The sequence below is a fragment of the Trachypithecus francoisi genome, unplaced genomic scaffold (assembly GCF_009764315.1).
Source record: "Trachypithecus francoisi isolate TF-2019V2 unplaced genomic scaffold, Tfra_2.0 Contig00031, whole genome shotgun sequence".
Taxonomy (NCBI): Eukaryota; Metazoa; Chordata; class Mammalia; order Primates; family Cercopithecidae; genus Trachypithecus; species Trachypithecus francoisi.
The window spans coordinates 590,973-610,804 of record NW_022680464.1 but is presented as its reverse complement, the minus strand read 5'-3'; the positions used below and the strand labels follow the sequence as shown (position 1 = coordinate 610,804).

Here is a 19,832-nt window from a genome sequence, read left to right as displayed (position 1 = left end):
GCCACCTCGCCCGGCTCATTTTTTTTGTATTTTTTAGTAGAGACGGGGTTTCACCGTGTTAGCCAGGAGGGTCTTGATCTCCTGACCTCGTGATCCGCCCGTCTTGGCCTCCCAAAGTGCTGGGATGACAGGCTTGAGCCACCGCGCCCGGCCGAAACATTTTTTAATAGAAATTTGGGAATAGAGGGCCGGGCACCATGGCTTAGGCCTGTAGTCCCAGCACTTTGGGAGACTGAGGCTGGCAGATCACGAGGTCAGGAGATCGAGACCATCCTGGCTAACCCGGTGAAACCCCATCTCTACTAAAAAATACAAAAAATTAGCTGGGCATGGTGGTGCACGCCTGTAATCCCAGCTACTCTGGAGGCTGAGGCAGGAGAATCGCTTGAACCCAGGAGGCAGAGGTTGCAATGAGCTGAGATTGCGCCACTGCACTCCAGCCTGGGCGACAGAGCGAAACTCTGTCTCAAAAAAATATTAATAATAATTTTAAAAAAACGAAATTTGGGAATAGAAACAAGACTGGGAAAAATGCTGGAGGAGGAAGAACACTGGGTACACGAGACCCCTTGGCTCTCTTGTCCTTTGATGGCCAGGGCAGCTCTTAGTGGTCTGAGTCCTCACTCATCTCACTCTGCATTCTGGGGGAGGTAGAAGGCGGGGTAGGAGAGCCAATTCAACCTGAGAAGGATGATCAGTGGGGGGTGGATAAAGGAAGAAAGTCCCCTTTCCCCAGGTACTGAAAAGATGCTAATCTGCTGAGATTCTCTGCATTTATTTTTATTTATTTTAATTTTTATTTTGGGACAGTCTTGCTCTGTCACACACGCTGGAGTGCAGTGCCATGATCTTGGCTCACTGCAGCCTCCACCTCTTGGGTTCAAGTGATTCTCCTGCCTCAGCCTCCCAAATAGCTGGGACTACAGGTGCACGCCACCACGCCCAGCTAATTTTTGTATTTTTAACAGAGACAGGGTTTCACCATGTTGGCCAGGATGGTTTTGATCTCTTGACTTTGTGATCTGCCCACCTGGGCCTCCCAAAGTGCTGGGATTACAGGTGTGAGCCACTGTGCCCAGCCTCTGCATTTATTTTTATTTATTTATTTTTATTTTGAGACAGTCTCGCCCTGTCACCCAGGCTGGAGTGCAGTAGTGCGATCTCAGCTCACTGCAACCTCCACCTCCTGGGTTCAAACGATCCTCCTGCCTAAGCCTCCCGAGTAGCTGGGAGTACAGGTGCACACCACCACACCCAGCTAAATTTTGTATTTTTTAGTAGAGATGGGGTTTCACCATGTTGGCCAGGCTGGTCTCGAACTCCTGACCTCAAGTGATCCACCTGCCTCAGCTTCCCAAAGTGCTGGGATTACAGGCGTGAGCCACTGCACCCAGCCATCTACATTTGTTTGATGAGTTTGGGGGCAGTTATTAAGAATCTTATTTTCATAGATGCATGTGCTTTTTTTTATATATGTATAGAAAGGGCTTCCATGTGCGTGTTCCTCAGTGTTTAGGGAGAAGAAAGCAACCCTTAAAATAGAGGAAAATAAAGCTGCTTGGATTATCCTGTTGAAGTTTATCTCTGCCTGTGCCATGCATGAAAAAATACTGGCAGCCGGGCGCAATGGCTCATACCTGTAATCCCAGCGCTTTGGGAGGCCGAGGTGGATGGATCACAAGGTCAGGAGATCGAGACCATCCTGGCTAACACGGTGAAACCCCATCTCTACTAAAAATACAAAAACTTAGCTGGGTGTGGTGGCGGGCGCCTATAGTCCCAGCTATTTGGGAGGCTGAGGCAGGAGAATAGCGTGAACCCAGGAGGCGGAGCTTGCAGTGAGCTGAGATCGCACCACTGCGCTCCAACCTGGGTGAAAGAACGAGACCCCGTCTCATAAAAAAAGAAAAAGAAAAAATACTGGCAAAGTCTTCACTTAGTTGAGTGTTAGACTCCATATTCCCAGTGGGTCTTGGGGTTCAGAACTGAGTGCTCTCATCCAAGCAATAGGAGTGTCAACCTCAGGAAAGCCCAAGTATTTTGTGTGTATTTTGAGGAGAGGGTTCTCTGTTGCACTGAGCCTCTCTGTGTGTTTTCTTCTTGTTTTCAGCAGAACAAGGGGAGGTGGACATGGAGAGCCACCGGAACGCCAACGCAGAGCCAGCTGGTAAGAAGGACGGGGAACAGCGGTTCGCACACGTGGCCAGTGTTCCCATGTTATCTTCTCCATGCTCTCCCATCTTGCTGTCCTGCTCACATTCTCAAATTTGGTTGCATGGCTTTGAATGTCTTCCTTTATGTCTCGTTGCTTTTGAGGGATACTTTCAAGAGACAATGAATGTATAAAGTTCCTAGGGCCTGGGCCTTCAGAGAAGACCTATATGTGCCTAAGTCTCTGTTTAACAAAATATTAAGGAAGTTTTCCCAAGAGTTCGAGACCAGCCTGGTCAACATGGTGAAACCCTGTCTCTACTAAAAATACAAAATTAGCTGGGTGTGGTGGTGGGCGCCTGTAGTCCCACCTACGTGAGAGGCTAAGGCAGAAGAACCACTTGAACCCCAGAGGTAGAGGTTGCAGTGAGCTGAGATCGTGCCACTGCACTCCAGCCTGGGCGACACAGTGAGACTGTTTCAAAAATAAAAGGTCCAAGTGGCACACGATTGTTGCATCATCGGGAAGTCCACAGCTGGCTGGCGTGCACTGGGAATTAAAAGTCCTCCTGAAATGTATCTCCTGAAATATAACTTGTCAAGTTTTGCTGTCAACCTTTTTTTTGTTGTTAGAGATAGGGTCTCACTTTGTCGCCCAAGCTGGAATGCAGCGGCACGATCATAGCTTACTGCAGCCCTGACCTCCTGGGCTCAAGGGATCCTCCCACCTCAGCCTCCTGATTGTCTGGAACCACAGGTGTGCACCACCATGCCCGACTGATTTGTTTTTTTATTTTGTGGAGACAGGGTCTCACTAGGTTGCCCATCCTGACCTCAAGCAGCCCTCCCACCTCAGCTTCCCAAAGTGCTGGGATTCCAGGCGTGAACGACCGCGCCCAGCCTGCTGTCACTTTCTACAACTTCTCTCAACCAGGTGGAAAATGTGGTTAAGAAGAGACTGTTTAATTCATGAGAAGCCTCTCAGGGTAAAAGGCATTTTGCCATTAGAAGCACTTTTGAAAAGGGCAAGAAAGACATTTCTGTGTGTATATATGTGCGTGTGTTTTGTCTTTCATTTGTACATAATTGGAACCTTCTCATTTGCCTGAGAGATGCAACGTTTATTTTTAATAGGAGCTGTCAAATTGAGATGTATTTTTAGTGAGATGATTTAAAGTATTTTAATTTTTTTTCTTTTTGAGATGGAGTCTCTCTCTGTCGCCAGAGTGCAGTGGTGCGACCTCTGTTCACTGCAGCGCCCACCTCCCGGGTTGAAGTGAGTCTCCTTCCTCAGCCTCCTGAGTAGCTGCACAGGCACCTACTGTCATGCCCCACTAATTTTCTTTCTATTTTCAGTAGAGACCGGGCCTTCGCCATGTTTTCCAGGCTGGTTTCGAACTCCTGACCTCAAGTGATCTGCCCACCTTGGCCTCCCAAAGTGCTGGGGTTACAGGCGTGAGCCACCGTGCCTGGCATTCAGTTTTAAAGATAGAGACTTCTAGAAAGTGTCTCGCCAGACGTGGTGGCTTATGCCTGTAATCCCAACACTTTGGGAGGCTGAGGCGGGCGGATCACCTGAGATTGGGAGTTCGAGACCAGCCTGACCAATATGGGGAAACCCCGTCTCTACTTAACAACAATAACAAAAAATACAAAATTAGCCACGTGTGGTGGCACATGCCTGTAATTCCAGCTACTTGGAAGCCTGAGGCAGGAGAATCGCTTGAACCTGGGAGGCAGAGGTTGTGGTGAGCCAAGATTGCGCCATTCCACTCCAGCCTGGGCAACAAGAGCAAAACTCTGTCTCAAAAATAATAATAAGTTAGTGTCCTGTTGACTGCTCTTTCGAGTCAGGGAAAGATGTTTAGAACAAGCTATATCTTGCAGAGAAAAGGAAGATTTCCCCTGCTGCCCACTAATGAAGTTGCCTGGCTTCGTTAGCCAGTACATTGGTATATATGTGTGGGGCCCTCGTTACTTGAAGGGCTTGGCATTCCAGTGTTTTCTGCCAGCCTGTCTGGAAGAAAAATACCATTGTTCTTAATTCCTTCTTCCAAATCCCAGCTTCTCCCTCCAAAATAATTTTAAGACTGACATGCAGAATAAAGTTTCCAAAACTTAAATGAATGGACCAGAAAATCTCAGCCTGGCATAATTGCAAATCAATAAAAAGTGCACACTCTCATTTAGAAGATTTATTCTTCCATGTGGCAAGTTATAGGCATTTGTTACTGTCTTGGTGACGTCGTTAGTGGAAATTGCGTTCTGCCGTTTTCCTTCTGCTTTTTCTGCAGTATCCTTTTTTTTTTTTTTGTATGAATGGCATCATTCAATGAAATGGATTGAATTGATTGAGAGTTAGGGTTTTGCTTTTTTGTGATGAGTTTTGGGCCCATTTTTCTTATGCAGAAATAAAACCACCGGCTCCTGAAAGTTTTAGGAACTGTGTCCACGTGAGTGCTCAGGGAACTGGGAATGACTTTCTCTTCTCTCTGTCTCTCACAGTTCAGCGTACTCTTCTAGAGAAATAGAAGAATGTTGGCAGAAACAGCCCAGGCGTTGGTGGCAGAGTTAGAACAGCTGCCTGAGGCTCCTCCCCGAAGGACATTTGCGTGAGAGCAGAGACGGAGGCCTTCTGTTCACGGCGGATTCTTTGTTGTAATCTTGCGATGTGCTTTGCTTGTTGCTGGGCGGATGATGTTTACTAACGATGAAACATCCAAAGGGGGATAGGCACTTGGACCCCCATTCTCCAAGGCCCGGGGGAGAGGGGTTTCCCATGGGATGTGAAAGGCTGGCCATTATTAAGTCCCCGTAACTCAAATGTCAACCCCACCGAGGCACCCCCCGTCCCCTAGAATCTCGGCTGTTTACAAATCACGTGTCCATTGAGCACGTCTGAAACTTCCCTGGTAGCCCTTTTTTTTTTTTTTTTAATTAAAATAAGGTAAGCCCTTCAATTGTTTCTTCAATATTTCTTTCATTTGTAGGGATATTTCTTTTTCATGGCAGACTAATAAAAAGAAATTAGAAACCAAGTACTTTTTTTTTTTTTTTTACTTAAATGTTTTGCCGTGGGTGGATGTTAAAGAAGGCTGTGGTAATTTACAGGATGGGTTCCAAGTTCTTTTTCTGGGACTTTAAGGCAAATTTTCAGCCTAAGTGCTAGCTCTTTATTTCCAAAATGTCCTTCTTGGGCTCTTTTCCTTTCCCGTGTCCTGCCACATTGGGATGGGTACTCTTCTGCACCCAGATACTCCCAGCCAGATACTCTTCTCCATCCAGATACTCTTCTCCATCCAAATACTTTGTTTCCAGATACTCTCCCCGCAGCTAGGTACCCTGCCCCGAGTCCAGATACTCCCTGCTTCCAGATACTCCTGTATATACTCGTCTGTATATTCAGATACTCGTATATTCAGATATTCAGATACTCGTCTGAATCCAGCTACTCCCTACATCCAGATACTCTCCTCCATCTAGATAGTCCGTTTCCAGATACTCTCCCTGCAGCTAGGTACGCCCTCGAGTCCAGATGCTCCCTGCTTCCAGATACTCCTGTATATTCAGATACTCGTCTGAATCCAGATACTCCCTACATCTAGATACTCTCCTCCATCCAGATTTTGGTTTATAGCCAGGTGCTTCCTACATCCAGATACTCTCCTCCATCTAGATAGTCCGTTTCCAGATACTCTCCCTGCAGCTAGGTACCCCCTCGAGTCCAGATGCTCCCTGCTTCCAGATACTCCTGTATATTCAGATACTCGTCTGAATCCAGATACTCCCTACATCTAGATACTCTCCTCCATCCAGATTTTGGTTTATAGCCAGGTGCTTCCTGCATCCAGATACTCCCTGCATTTTGGTACCCCCACTGAGTTCACATACTCCCTACGTCCAGTTATTCCCCTGAATCCAGATACTTTATGAATCTAGGTACTTACTGCATCCAGATACTCCTTACACCCAAGTACTCTACTCCATTGAGATACTCCCTATATCTGGATACTCCCTGCATCCAGATGTTCCCTTTCATCCAAATACTGTCTTCCATCCAGATACTCCCTGTCATCCAATTTCTCCCTTCTATCTAGCTACTCTCCTTCATCCAAATACTCCCATCCAGTTACTCTCCTCTATCCACAAACTCCCTTCCAGATACTCTCCTTCATCCAGATACTCCCTTGTATCCAGGTATTCCCTACATCCAGATGCCCCCTGCATCCAGATACTCCCATCCAGGTACTGCCTTCCATTCAGTTACTCTCCTGTACCCACATACTCCCTTCCTTCCAGATACTCTCCTCCATCCAGATACTCCCTTTCATCTAGATCCTTTCTTCCATCCAGTTACTCTCTTATATCCATGTATGCTTTTCCTTCCACACACCCCCTTCCTTCCAGATACTTTCCTCCATCTGGATACTCCCTTCTATCCAGATACTCCCTCCCATCCAGTTACTCTCCTCCATCCAGATACTCCCTTGTATTCAGGTACTCCCTGCAACCAGATGTTCCATGCATCCAGATATTCTCTGTATCCAGCTACCCCCTGTATCCAGGTACCCTCTGAGTCCAGATACTCCCTGCTTCCCAATACTTCCCTGCATCCAGGTACTCCCTGCATCCTGATACCTGCACCTAGATACTTCCCCGTGTTCTCTTGAGTTTCATATGGGTTGAATATCACAAATTTACAGTCTGTCCAGTCTTTACACAGTGTGGAACTACTTCGATGTGAAAGCTGGGTTTAATGTGGGGGTAACATAGCCTTGTGGCTGAGAAAACCCTCATACCCTTTCTAACAAGTTGGGATTAACCAAAAGCCTGTTCTCTTCTCTGCAATACATGACAACTTTTCCACATTGAGAATTGTTTCCCCATTAAGGCTTTCAAAATACATGTCTCTATGAAAGCTTGGAGAGGGCTCCACTTGCATTTTGTGCTAATCTCAGAGAGATCTAAAGTCCTGATATTTGGAATGGGATTGACTTCATAAACTTTCCTCCACCGGAAAATGAGGATATCATCAGTATGTCCTCTGTCGCACAGGCAGGCTAACGTGAAGCTGTTAAAATAGTCATGCAGAGAAAGGCAATTTCAAGGGAATGTTCATTTTGCCACTGGTGATGGTGTTAAAAACTGCTGTACGTCACAAAAGCTAGGTTTCCCATGAATCTGTCTACGCAAAGGTATGGTGTTACCATACCCGTGTCAAAAATCGTCTGATTTGGGGGAAGAGGTTGGATGAAGGAGTCAGTCATAAATGCTGGGTCTTTCCCATTTCTAAGCTCAGAAACTCTGCCTTCAATTTCAGTTCTGGTTGGGGGTCATCCACGCAGTCTCTCTGCTGTTGAGGATTCAACACCTTTTCACATCCCATCATTCTCAGGATACTGATGGGCACAGCCAGCTGGCTTTTTCTGGCATTGGAGTTATTTCTTCTGATTTGGATAGCAGTGGTAACTTGGAGTGTGTGAAATCGGGTGAACACAGTGGCGGGAACCCCTTGGTTATTTATCTTACCCTTTCATTGCTTCCTGGAGCAAATACCTATAGGACGCCACCTGTGGTGCAGGTGTGGAGATGACCTTCTAGATTCTCCAGGATGTACTGACACATCACAAACGCCTCATCCTGTCCACCCTTGAGGGGGCCGACCACGGATGTGAATATTTGATTTTTTAAGGATACTGTCAGTCCATTCCCCATAGAAGTTTCGCAAGTCCCTGGGACTTGAATGATGTCTCAGATCTGTTTCTTAAGAGCCCTACAAACCCTCTGATTATTGCCAATCTCTTAGTTGAAAAATGATATCAAACGGCCCATCTTCATAAAATAATCTGCGTTCCATTTCTGGAAAACATTTGAATTGCCCTTTGTTTTTATACGGGTGTTGGGTCCTTTTCTTATTGATCTATAGGGGACTGTTTACATATGAAAGGTAGTGCCCTTAGTGAAGTAGGTGGTTCATATTCTTTTTCACTTAATCCTTAGTCTGGTGAATCTTCAAGGGCTGAAAGCTGGATTAACCAGCGTGCCTGGCCACTTTGCTGAGTGACCATCACTTGTTATAAAGTTAGAGGGTGGTGTTTCTAGCCCTCCCCAGTGAATCATCAAGAATTGTCTTTGAGGTCAGATTCTTCACACCAACTGACTTTAGAATAATAAAAAGAAAAAATAGGCCGGGCGCGGTGGCTCAAGCCTGTAATCCCAGCACTTTGGGAGGCCGAGACGGGCGGATCACGAGGTCAGGAGATCGAGACCATCCTGGCTAACACAGTGAAACCCCGTCTCTACTAAAAATACAAAAACTAGCCGGGCGAGGTGGCGGGCGCCTGTAGTCCCAGCTACTCGGGAGGCTGAGGCAGGAGAATGGCGTAAACCCGGGAGGCGGAGCTTGCAGTGAGCTGAGATCCGGCCACTGCACTCCAGCCCGGGCGACAGAGCGAGACTCCGCCTCAAAAAAAAAAAAAAAAAAAAAAAGAAAAAATACATTAAATTTGTTGTCATTCTATGAATAACATTGACATTTTTGTAAGTATTATACTATCCACAGAAATGGCTCATTAAACATGAAGCAGAATAATAAAAAGAAGAATAGTTTTAAAAAAAAGGGTTTTTTTTTTTTTAAGATATGTCAAATTAGGGCTTATTTATAAATAAATTTATACTTCCAAGAAATGTGTCTTATTTTTTTGTGGAGGGTGGATGTCCGTCTTTGTAGATGATTCATTTTAATTTCTCATGGACATAAAAATAAACATGATTTTATTGAAAGTGGGTTATTTGAAAAAAAGTTTATATGGCTTGTTGGATCATTAAATACCTGGGTAAAACAACTCTTTGTTTCATTATTTTGGAACTTCTATGTAAAGAAAGTCCAATGATTTGGGGAATGATGATTTAAAAGTTATTTAAGGGCTGGGCACGGTGGCTCACATCTGTAATCCCAGCACTTTTGGAGGCCTTGGCAGGCAGATCACTTGAGGTCAGGAGTTTGAGACCAGCCTGGCCAACATGGTGAAATTCCGACTCTACTAAAAATAGAAAAATTAGCCAGGTGTGGTGACGCACGCCTGTAGTCCCAGCTACTTGGGAGGCTGAGGCAGGAGAATCACTTGAACCCAGGAGGCAGAGGTTGCAGTGAGCCAAGATCGCCCCACTGCACTCCAGCCTGGGTGAAAGAGCGAGACTCTGTCTCAAAAAAAAAGAAAAAAAGAAATGTTATTTCAGGGCTAATAGAACATAGAATAAAATCCTTTATCTATTTTTGAAATAATGGTGTTTGGAATAGGATGGTATTTGTTGGTATGAGAGCCAATCTCCAACTTCCTAAGGCAAGAGGCTTTTCTGTGATTTATTCTGCAGCTGTTTACTGAGCTTCAGTACATGCTGGGCAGTGTCAGTAAACAAAAAGACCCTTGACACATTCATTCTTTTTAACAAGGCAGAAAATCCATTGCAACCTGGGCCATAATGTATTCAACCAAACCCCTTAAGCTGTGGTCAAGTCTTCAGTGTCGGGAAAATGCGGTACATCTTGTACATCCTAGGAAGTACATGATTGTGAACTCATGTAAGTGAATTTGTTGTAATAAATGGCAAAGGTAGCTTTCTTAGGTTAAAAAAAAAATGCATGTTTAATTGTTTATGGACACTGTCAAATCACTCCCCCAGACTGTGCAAATTCACAGGACTCGGAGGATGCTTCAGATCTGTTTCCTAGGAGCCCTGCAAACTTTCTGGTCACTGCCAATCAGTTGAAAAATGATATCAGATCAACTCTGTTAACATTGCATTTCTCTTATCTTGACTGAAGTTGAAGGTCTGTGTGTTGAGAAGCCATTTCCAGAAACCACTTGAACTGCACTTTGTTCATTTTTATGTGTTATCAGTCCATTTCTTATTGATCTATAGGAACTCTTTACATATGAAAGATAGTGCCCTTAGTGAAGTAGACAGCAAGTATGCCTTTTCACTTTATCCTTAGCCTTTTGAATCTTTAAGTGGCATTTTATTTTTCATTCTAGTATTTATTATTTTTATGTGGTTAAATGAATGGTTTCTGGTCTTCCTGTAATATTTAGAACAGCTTTGCCCATACTCAACATTACTGAAAAAAAAAAAAGAACACTCATATTCTTCTAAAACTTTTGTGGGAATTTTTTTCTCTATTACATTAAAATATCTGGGCTCCCAGGGATGCACTTTTTGTATAGGAAAGAGGAAGAGATGCATCTCTATCTAGTATTTCCCCCACCATGGGGTAATCTCATTATTCTCAAACCGTTTACTGAATAATCCATGTTTTTCCCACTGATTTAAAATGCAGTTTACATCACGCGCTAACTTCCTGTATGTCCCAGGGGTTGGTGGGGAGACTTTCTGTCCTCTCCTGTCTCTCACTGATCACTCTGCAAATGAGGTAATGCCACATGATTTTAATGACGGTAGCTTGAGAATTATAGTTTTTCATGTATGACAAGGCTCACTGCCTTTCCCACTCATCTTTTCAGGATGTTCTTGGCTGTCTTCTGCTGTCTAATTTTTCATTTGTATTTTAGGATCAGCTTGCCCATTCTAAGAAATACGTTGTTAATATTTTTATAAGAATTACATTAAATTTAGATTAATTTAGGAATGTTTGTAGTCTAGAGTATAAGAATAAAATACATCTTTCTCTCTCTTTTTCTTTTTTTTTTTTGAAATGGAGTCTCACTTGGTCGCCAGGCTGGAGTGTAGTGGCGCGATCTCAGCTCACTTGCAACCTTCACCTCCCGGGTTCAAGCGATTCTCCTGCCTCAGCCTCCCGAGTAGCTGGACTATAGGTGCACCACCATGCCCAGCAAATTGTTGTATTTTTAGTAGAAACGGGGTTTCACCATGTTGGCCAGGATGGTCTCAGTCTGTTGACCTCATGATCTCCCTGCCTCAACCTCCCAAAGTGCTGGGATTACAGGCATGAGCCACTGTGCCTGGCCCGATACATCTCTTTTTTAAGTTGACTTCTTTTGTATCTCTTTACAGCGTTTTCACATTTTTATGTTGATTTGTACCTTTCATATTTTATATATTTAAACTACCTGCTTATGTTAATTCTGTGCCATGCTAACTTCCTTCATTCATGATTCATATGGACATACATACAGTCATGGATACAACAGGTTTTCATCTATCAAATTATGAAAAAATGTTTCTATTCTCTTAACATTTTGTGGGGATACAACAGATTTTCATAGATAAATCATGAAAAAATGCATCTACTAACACTTTGTGGAGATACAACAAGTTTTCATATATAAAATCATGAAAAAATGTATTCTTCTAACACTTTGTGGGGATACAACAGGTTTTCATATATAAAATTATGAAAAAAAATTCTTCTAACACTTTTGTGGGGATACAAAAGGCTTTCATATATAAAATCATGAAAAAGGCAGGGTGCGGCGGCTCACACTTGTAATCCCAGCACTTTGCGAGGCCGAGGTGGGTGGATGAAGAGATCAGGAGATTGAGACCATCCTGGCCAACATGGTGAAACCCCATCTCTCCTAAAAATACAAAAATTAGCTGGGCATGGTGGCATGTAATGGTGGCATGCACCTGTAATGTACTCGGGAGACTGAGGCAGGAGAATCGCTTGAACTCAGGAGGCGGAGCTTGCAGTGAGCCGAGATGGCACCACTGCACTCCAGCCTGGCGACAGAGCAAGAGTCCATCTAAAAAAAAAAAAAAAAAAAAAAAAAATCATGAAAAAAAGTATTCTTCTGCCGGGCGCGGTGGCTCAAGCCTGTAATCCCAGCACTTTGGGAGGCCGAGACGAGCGGATCACGAGGTCAGGAGATCGAGACCATCCTGGCGAACACGGTGAAACCCCGTCTCTCCTAAAAAACACAAAAAACTAGCCGGGCGAGGTGGCGGGCGCCTGTAGTCCCAGCTACTCGGGAGGCTGAGGCAGGAGAATGGCTTAAACCCGGGAGGCGGAGCTTGCAGTGAGCTGAGATCCGGCCACTGCACTCCAGCCTGGGCGACAGAGTGAGACTCCGTCTCAAAAAAAAAAAAAAAAAGTATTCTTCTAACACTTTTGTGAAGGTTACAACAGGTTTTCATCTATAAAATAATGAAAAAATGTATCTATTCCTTTCTTAAGAACATTTGTCAGGAATGGGTATTAAATTCAGTCAAGTGCTTTTTTGGAATGCACCATGATGACTGCATGGTTTTCTACTTTGACCTATTAATCTGGTGAATTAAATATAATGACATAAAATCGATCATCCTTCAATCCAATCTTATTTGGTGTTACACTTTAGTTTTGTTATTTTCTTTAGGATTATTGTGTCAACATTCAAAAGTCAAATTCATGTGTGTTATATGTTTGCACATAATATATTTCAATATTGTGCTTTCTTCATACGTAGATTTTGGTAGATTTTCTTCTTTCTGTTATGGAAAATCTGATTGGCTAAAGTTTTCTGGGTATGGGGTGTGTGTGTGTGTGTGTGTGTGTGTGTGTGTGTGTGTGTTTTAGAGGGGGCAAAGGGTTTTTGTTTCTGTCTAATGGAGAGATATTTGTATTTATTTATTTAGAGACGGAGTCTCACTGTGTCACCCAGGCTGGAGTGCAGTGGCACGATCTTGGCTCACTGCAACCTCCACCTCCCAAGTTCAAGTGATTCTCCTGCCTCAGCCTCCCGAGTAGCTGGAATTACACGCATATACCACCATGCCTGGCTAATTTTTGTATCTTTAGTAGAGATGTGGTTTCACCATGTTGACTAGGCAGGTCTTGAACTCCTGACTTCAAGTGATCTGCCCGCCTTGGCCTCCCAAAGTGCTGGGATTACAGGCATGAGTCTCTGTACCCGGCCAGGAAATGAATTAAAAAAAAAAACTGTCTGTATTTCTACTTCTTCGTTGGAAAGTCATTCATACTTACTTAAGTTTTCAAATATCACAGTGCAGATTAGAGCAAAGTAATTGTTTATAATCCTTCCACATCCTCCAAGTGTATGAAGAAGCTCACATTCTTCTTGTTTGGTGCTGTCATTATTTTAGTTGGATATCTTTGTCAATTTTAGTTTTCTCAAATAATGTTTAAATTATGTGACAAATCATTTCTCAATTTTTAATGCGTTAATTTCCTCCACCTGCTTTTCTGGGGTTTAATGTGCTATCCACTCTCCCCACAGGATGACTTCTTGAGTTGAATGTTCGTTCCATTATTTTCATTCTTTCTTGCTTAATGTTGTCAGCACGTGAGATTCTGACTTTTCATCTGCGTGCTGCAAGCTCTCAGGTTCTTTCGTGGACAGTTTGTGTCACGGTCATTTTCTAGTATTTAGCATTTTCGGCTTTTGTTTCCTGTCAACCCAACATTAAAAGTTTTTAAAAATATCTGGGTGATATTGTTGCTTTGTTTGCTTTCCTGGTTTCATTATCCATTTTCAATGTTACTGCTGTGAATTTGCACAGTCTCCTTGGGGAGTGATTTGGCTGTATATTAGTCCGCGTTCTCTAGAGGCACAGAACTAATGGAATATATATATACACACAAAGGGGAGTTGATTAAGTATTAACTCACATGATCACAAGGTCCCACAGTAGGCCATCTGCAGGCTGAGGAGCAAGGAGAGCCAGTCCCAGTTCCAAAACTGAAAACCTTGCAGTCGGATGTTTGAGGGCAGGAAGCATCCAGCACGGGACAGAGATGTAGGCTGGGAGGCTAGGCCAGTGTCTCTTTTCACATTTTTTTGCCTGCTTTATATTCTAGCCTCGATGGCAGCTGATTAGATTATGCCCACCCAGATTAGGGTCGGGGGGTCCTGCCTTTCCCAGCCTACGGACTCAAACATTAATCTCCTTTGCAACACCCTCACGACACACCCACGAGCAATACTTTGTGTCAATCAATCCAATCAGGTTGGCAGTCAGTATGAACCATCGCAGGCAGTGTCTACAAACAATGAAACATTTACACACCTTTCTACCTAATTCCTGCCCATTCCTGACAAACATTGCTAAGAAAGGAATAGATTGATTTTTTCTTGATTTTATATTAGACCTGTTGTATCCATGTCTGTATGTGTGCCAGGGTGAATCACAAAGTCAGGAAGTTAGTGTGACACAGAATAAGAATAGCTTTATTCTTTTATGTTTTATTACTTTTTGTTTTTGAGACAGAGTCTCACTCTGTCCCACAAGCTGGAGTGCAGTGGCCTGATCTCAGCTCACTACAACCTCCACCTTTCCGGTTCAAGTGATTCTCCTGCCTCAGCCTCCCAAGTAGCTGGGATTACAGGCACACACCACCACACCCAGCTAATTTTTGTATTTGTAGTAGAAATGTGGTTTCACCATGTTGGCCAGGCTGGTCTCAAACTCCTGACCTCAGGTGATTCATCTGCCTCGGCCTCCCAAAGTGCTGGGATTGCAGGTGTGAGCCATCACGCATGGCCTAGAATATTCTTGGTCTTATTTCCAATTTTACAGCAAGAGCATCTCTTCTGTCTTGTTTCTACTTAAAAAAACAGTTTGCTAAAGCTTTCTTTGTAGTGCAATTGTGAAATTTCAGGAGCATCCCATGAACATTGAAAAGGAGGTGCATTCTCACTTTTTAATGTATCGAGGATGTGAAAATGAAAATCAGCTTTGTAAATTCTGCCGTGTCTGTGAGCTCCCAGCATTTGATGAGTTGACGCTTCGAGCGGGGAAGTAGAGTGCTTTTCCCCTAACGTGCTCTGATCTGGAGCTGCGTGTATTACCGCTGGGCACACAGCCTGCCCCGGCCAGCCATCTGGCTGCAGATGCGCTATGTGGCCACGTGGTCCTTGTGGTTACTGTAGTGAAGCAGAGGCGATAAAACTATGTTTCACAGGACTCGCGCGACACACAGCTTTGATGTCGGTAAACTAGAACCTCGGAGCCAAATCTGCCCACGGTGAGTTTTCGTACAGCTTTCAAGTAAGAATTTTCTTATTCTTATTGTCGTTATTGTTGTTTTGAGATGGAGTCCCACTCTATCGCCCAGGCTGGAGTGCAGTGGCGTGATCTTGGCTCACTGCAACCTCCACTCCCTGGGTTCAAGTGATTCTCCTGCCTCAGCCACCTGAGCAGCTGGAACTACAAGCATGCGCCACCACGCCCGGCTACTTTTTGTATTTTTAGTAGAGACAGGGTTTCACCATGTTGGCCAGGCTGGTCTTGAACTCCTGGCCTCAATGATCCGCCTGCCTCTGGCTCTCAAAGTCCTGGAATTACAGACATGAGTCACGGTGCCCAGCCAAGAATGGTTTTTTACATGTCTGAATAATTTTTAAAATTCCAAAGAACAATAATATTTTGTAATGCATGAAAATTATGTGACACTCAAATTTTTGTGTCCATAAAGTCCACTTGGCACACAGACATTGGTTACATATTGCAGCAGAATCGATACGGTTTGCAAAGATAAATGCCTTTACTATCTGACCTTCTACAGAAAAGCTTCTCTGCTCTTGCCTTAGGAAGCATGTAAAATACAACGCGGTCTGGCACGTGGTAGGCATGGTGGAAATCACAGCAATTATTTTGCATCTGAGAGGATTTCCTGAATTTAACCATTTAACCGAATTCCTCACTACCTTTTGGGAAACTTTTTTTTTTTAATTAAGGTGAAATTCACAAATCATAGAATTAACTGTTTTTTTTTTGACACGGAATCTCTGTTGCCCAGGCTGGCATGATCTCGTCTCATTGCAACCTCCACTTCCCGGGTTCAGGCGATTCTCGTGCCTCAGCCTGCCAAGTAGTTGGGATTACAGGCAGTCACCACCACATCTGGCTAATTTTTGTATTTTTAGTAGAGATGGGTTTCATCATGTTGGCCAGGCTGGTCTCTAACTCCTGACCTCAGGTGGTCTACCAGCCTCAGCCTCCGAAAGTGCTGGGATGACAGGAGAATTCACCATTTTAAAGTGAACAATTCAGGGCGCTTGCTGCTTTCACAGTGTTGTGTGGCCACCATTTCTACCTAGTTCCAAGATAATTTCACTGCCCCCAAAAGAAATCCCATTAGCAGCTGTTTTTTATATTGGCTTCCTGGGGGCTGTCATAAAAACATGCTTCAAACTGGGAAGGGGGCTTGAAAAACAGACAGTTAAGCTGTCACAGTTCTGGAGCATAGAGGTCTGAAATCAAGGAGCAAACAGGGTGGGTCCTTCCTTCCTTCCTTCCTTCCTTCCTTCGTCTTTCTTCCTTTCCTTTCCTTCCCTTTCCTCTTCCTCTTTCTTTCTCTCCTTCTTTCTTTCTTTCTCTTTCTTTCTTTCTTTCTTTTTCTTTCTTCTTTCTTTTCTTTTTCTTTTTCTTTTTCTTCTTTCTTTCTTCCTTTCTTCCTTCTTTCTTTCTTTCTTCTTTCTTCTTTCTTCTCTCTCTCTCTTGCTCTCTCTTTCTCTCTTTCTTTCTGACAGAGTCTCACTCTGTTTCTGTTGCCTAGTCTGGAGTGCAGTGGCACAATCTCGGCTCACTGCAACCTCTGCCTCCCGGGTTCAAGCGATTCTCCTGCCTCAACTTCCCAAGTAGCTGGGATTACAGGTGCACGCCACCATGCCTAGCTAATTTTTGTATTTTCAGTAGAAATGGGGTTTCACCATGTTGGCCAGGCTGGTCTCAAACTTCTAATCTCTACTGATCCGCCCGCCTCAGCCTCCCAAAGTGCTGAGATTACAGACGTGAGCCACCGAGCCCAGCCAGCAGAGCCGATTTCTTCTGACGCTGTGAGGTAGAATGGATTCCATGCCCCTCCCGTTGCGTCCAGTGGTTTGCTGCCAATATCCCTTGGCTTGTAGGTGCATCACCCCAATCTCCCACTTCATGTTCTCAAGGCCTTCTCCCTGTGTGCATGTCGGTGTCCAGATTTCTCTCTTCTTTTAAAATACCAATCATATTGCATTGGGGCCCATCCTGTTCCAGTATGACCTCATCTTAACCAATGATTAGGTTGGTGCAAAAGTAATTGCGGTTTTCGCCTTTAAAAGTAATGGCGAGGGGCTGGGCACGCTAGCTCCTGACTGTAATCTCAGCACTTTGAGAGGCCAAGGTGGGTGGATTATGAGGTCAGAAGTTTGAGACCAGCCTGGCCAACATGGTGAAACCTCGTCTCTACTAAAAATGCAAAAATTAACGGGGTGTGGTGGTGCATGCCTGTAATTCCAGCTACTCGGGAGGCTGAGGCAGGAGAATCACTTGAACTCAGGAGGCAGTAGTTGCAGTGAGCAGAGATCGCACCACTGCACTCCAGCCTGGGTGACAGAGTGAGCCTGTGTCTCAAAAAAACAAACAAACAAAAGTCATGGTGAAAATTGTAATTGCTTTTGCACCAAAGTAATACATCTGCAAAGATCTTATTTCCAAAGAAAGTCACATTCTGAAGTACTGAAGGGTAGGGTTTCAATATATGAAATTTGGGGGGGACAAAATGCAACTCATAATATACCCATTCCCATGTCTTTCCAGCCCCTGGCAACTGGCAATGTGCTTTCAGTCTCTGCAGATTTGCCTGTTCTGGACATTTCAGAGAAATGGAATCCTACACAATGCGTTCTTCTGTGTCTGTTTTCTGTAACTCAGCATCCGGTTTTTGACTTCCATCCACTTTGTAGCAGGTGTCACAGTGTCAGTCCTCTTTGGGGTCAGGGGACTTTGAAGGAAGTATCTTTCTAAATGCATCAACTGCTTCCTGGACTCTACCATTCAGAGTTTAGAGATTGCACAAGCTAACTGCCTTAGAGCATTTCCCCCATATGCGTGCACACACACGCACACACACACGCACACACACATGCACACATACACACGCACATGCACACACATGCACACACATGCACACATACGCACACACGCACATGCACACACACATGCACACATACACACGCACGCACACACGCACATGCACACACACATACATGCACACATACACACGCACACACGCACATGCACACACATACACACACATGAACACATGCACACACGCATACGTGCACGCACGCACATACACACACGCACACGCTCACAGACACGCACACATACATGCACACGCTCACATGCACACGCACGCACATACACAAATATGCACACCCACACACATGTACAAGCACGTGTACATACACGCACACACACATGCACATACACACATACCCCTGTTTGCACAGGAACTTAATCCATCCAAGTAGCTTACCTTTATAAAGATGTTGCAGTCCAGGCACGGTGACTGTAATCCCAGCACTTTGGGCAGCTGAGGCAGGTGGATCACTTGAGGTCAGGAGTTCAAGACCAGCCTGGGCAATGCAGTGAAACCCTGTCTGTACTAAAAATACAGAAATTAGCCGGGCATGGTGTCAGGTGCCTATAATCCCAGCTACTCGGGCGGCTGAGGCAGGAGAATTGCTTGAACCTGAGAGGCGGAGGCTGTAGTGAGCCGAGATCACACCACTGCACTCCAGCCTGGGCAACAGAGTGAGACTCTGTCAAAAAAAAAAAAAAGAAAGAAAGAAGAAGAAGATATTACATAGAAGACAAATCCCAAACACCAGATCAACAACATGAACAGATGTAGCACTTTCAAGTGCTCACAAGTGCAGAGAGAAAAGTCCAAGGTTTATTGTCCTTTTGGGTCTGTTTGACATGAATCCTGCTTCTCTGGGAATTCACAAGCTGCCCTCATTACTAAGACTGATTTTCCCCTTTCTCCTGCAGTTAATCTATTTACCAGAGGACTTCAAAGCTGTTTGCAAATGCTAACTTTTTAAGTTCTTGCCTACTGCTTCGGGGTAGGTAGAGTGTAAGGGTTAACCTACGAGTTGTACATGGATAAATTAGACACAGTCACAGAGCTGCAGGGAAAAACATAATAATAAACATTGTGAAAGCAGGATTAATCATCAAACTGAGCTATCCAGTCATATTTCTTCTCCAAGAAGATTTCAAATAGAAGACGTAAATTTTGGTAGTTAGATAAAATGTCTCAGATTTAAGTGAAAGACACAAAAGCCACATGTCATCTGCTTTTCCTGAACAACAGTCTCTGCTGAAATATTAGTTCTGCCACCTACAAAGACAACTGAAGGCTGAGGATGATAAATCCGTCTCGGAAGTCACTGAGTTTATTAGGTATAAAAGCCAAGACTTCAACTGAGGTCTTTGCACTGACGTGTGCATTAGCCCCACACTGGGTATCACTGGACTATCACGTACTGCAGGAGGAAGATACAGGCGGCCAGTGTCTTCTCTGGTTTCTGGGTTGGTGACTTTGAAGTTGCTACAGCTCCCACGCCCGCAGCGAGCAGAGTTGCCAAGCAAGTGTGCCGGCTTCCAGAAGCCGGAGCTGCCCGTTGGCGCTGGGGAACCACCCCGGTGTCCCCATCCTCTGCGCTGCTGCAGATTGGTGGGGCAGCCCGGGGAGGCTGGCTCCGAGACGTGACGGAGCGTGCCTACACTGGTCCCACAGGTTTTCAGCTGTGGAGTTTGGGATCTGAGCTTGGAGCCCATTTGTTTCTGGCAGTTCGGTTCATATTTTCCACTTGAAGACATCACTTCCCTTCCTTCCAAGCTGGGAGACCAGAAGTCAACAACAGGAGGGTGGAGAGGCCAGATCTCACAATCCGCTTGGCTGGGGAGTCCGCTGAGGTTCTTGCATCCTG

General features: G+C 44.6%; 1 protein-coding gene across 3 annotated transcripts in view; it reads left to right on the top strand.

Annotated features, from left to right (window-relative positions):
• The window catches only part of CD99 (CD99 molecule (Xg blood group)), a 50,905-nt gene extending 45,716 nt beyond the window's left edge, over positions 1-5,189 (top strand). For 2 of the 3 annotated variants that reach the window (XR_004437328.1, XM_033212394.1), the window contains 2 exons: positions 2,111-2,167; positions 4,657-5,189. Coding sequence is in view for 2 of the 3 variants with exons in the window: in XM_033212394.1 (XP_033068285.1) it covers positions 2,111-2,167; positions 4,657-4,682 (83 nt within the window). In the remaining variant the exon portion in view is untranslated. The remainder of the gene's footprint in view (positions 1-2,110; positions 2,168-4,656) is intronic. The other variant, XM_033212478.1, reaches the window with a different exon arrangement.
• Positions 5,190-19,832: the final 14,643 nt, after the last annotated feature.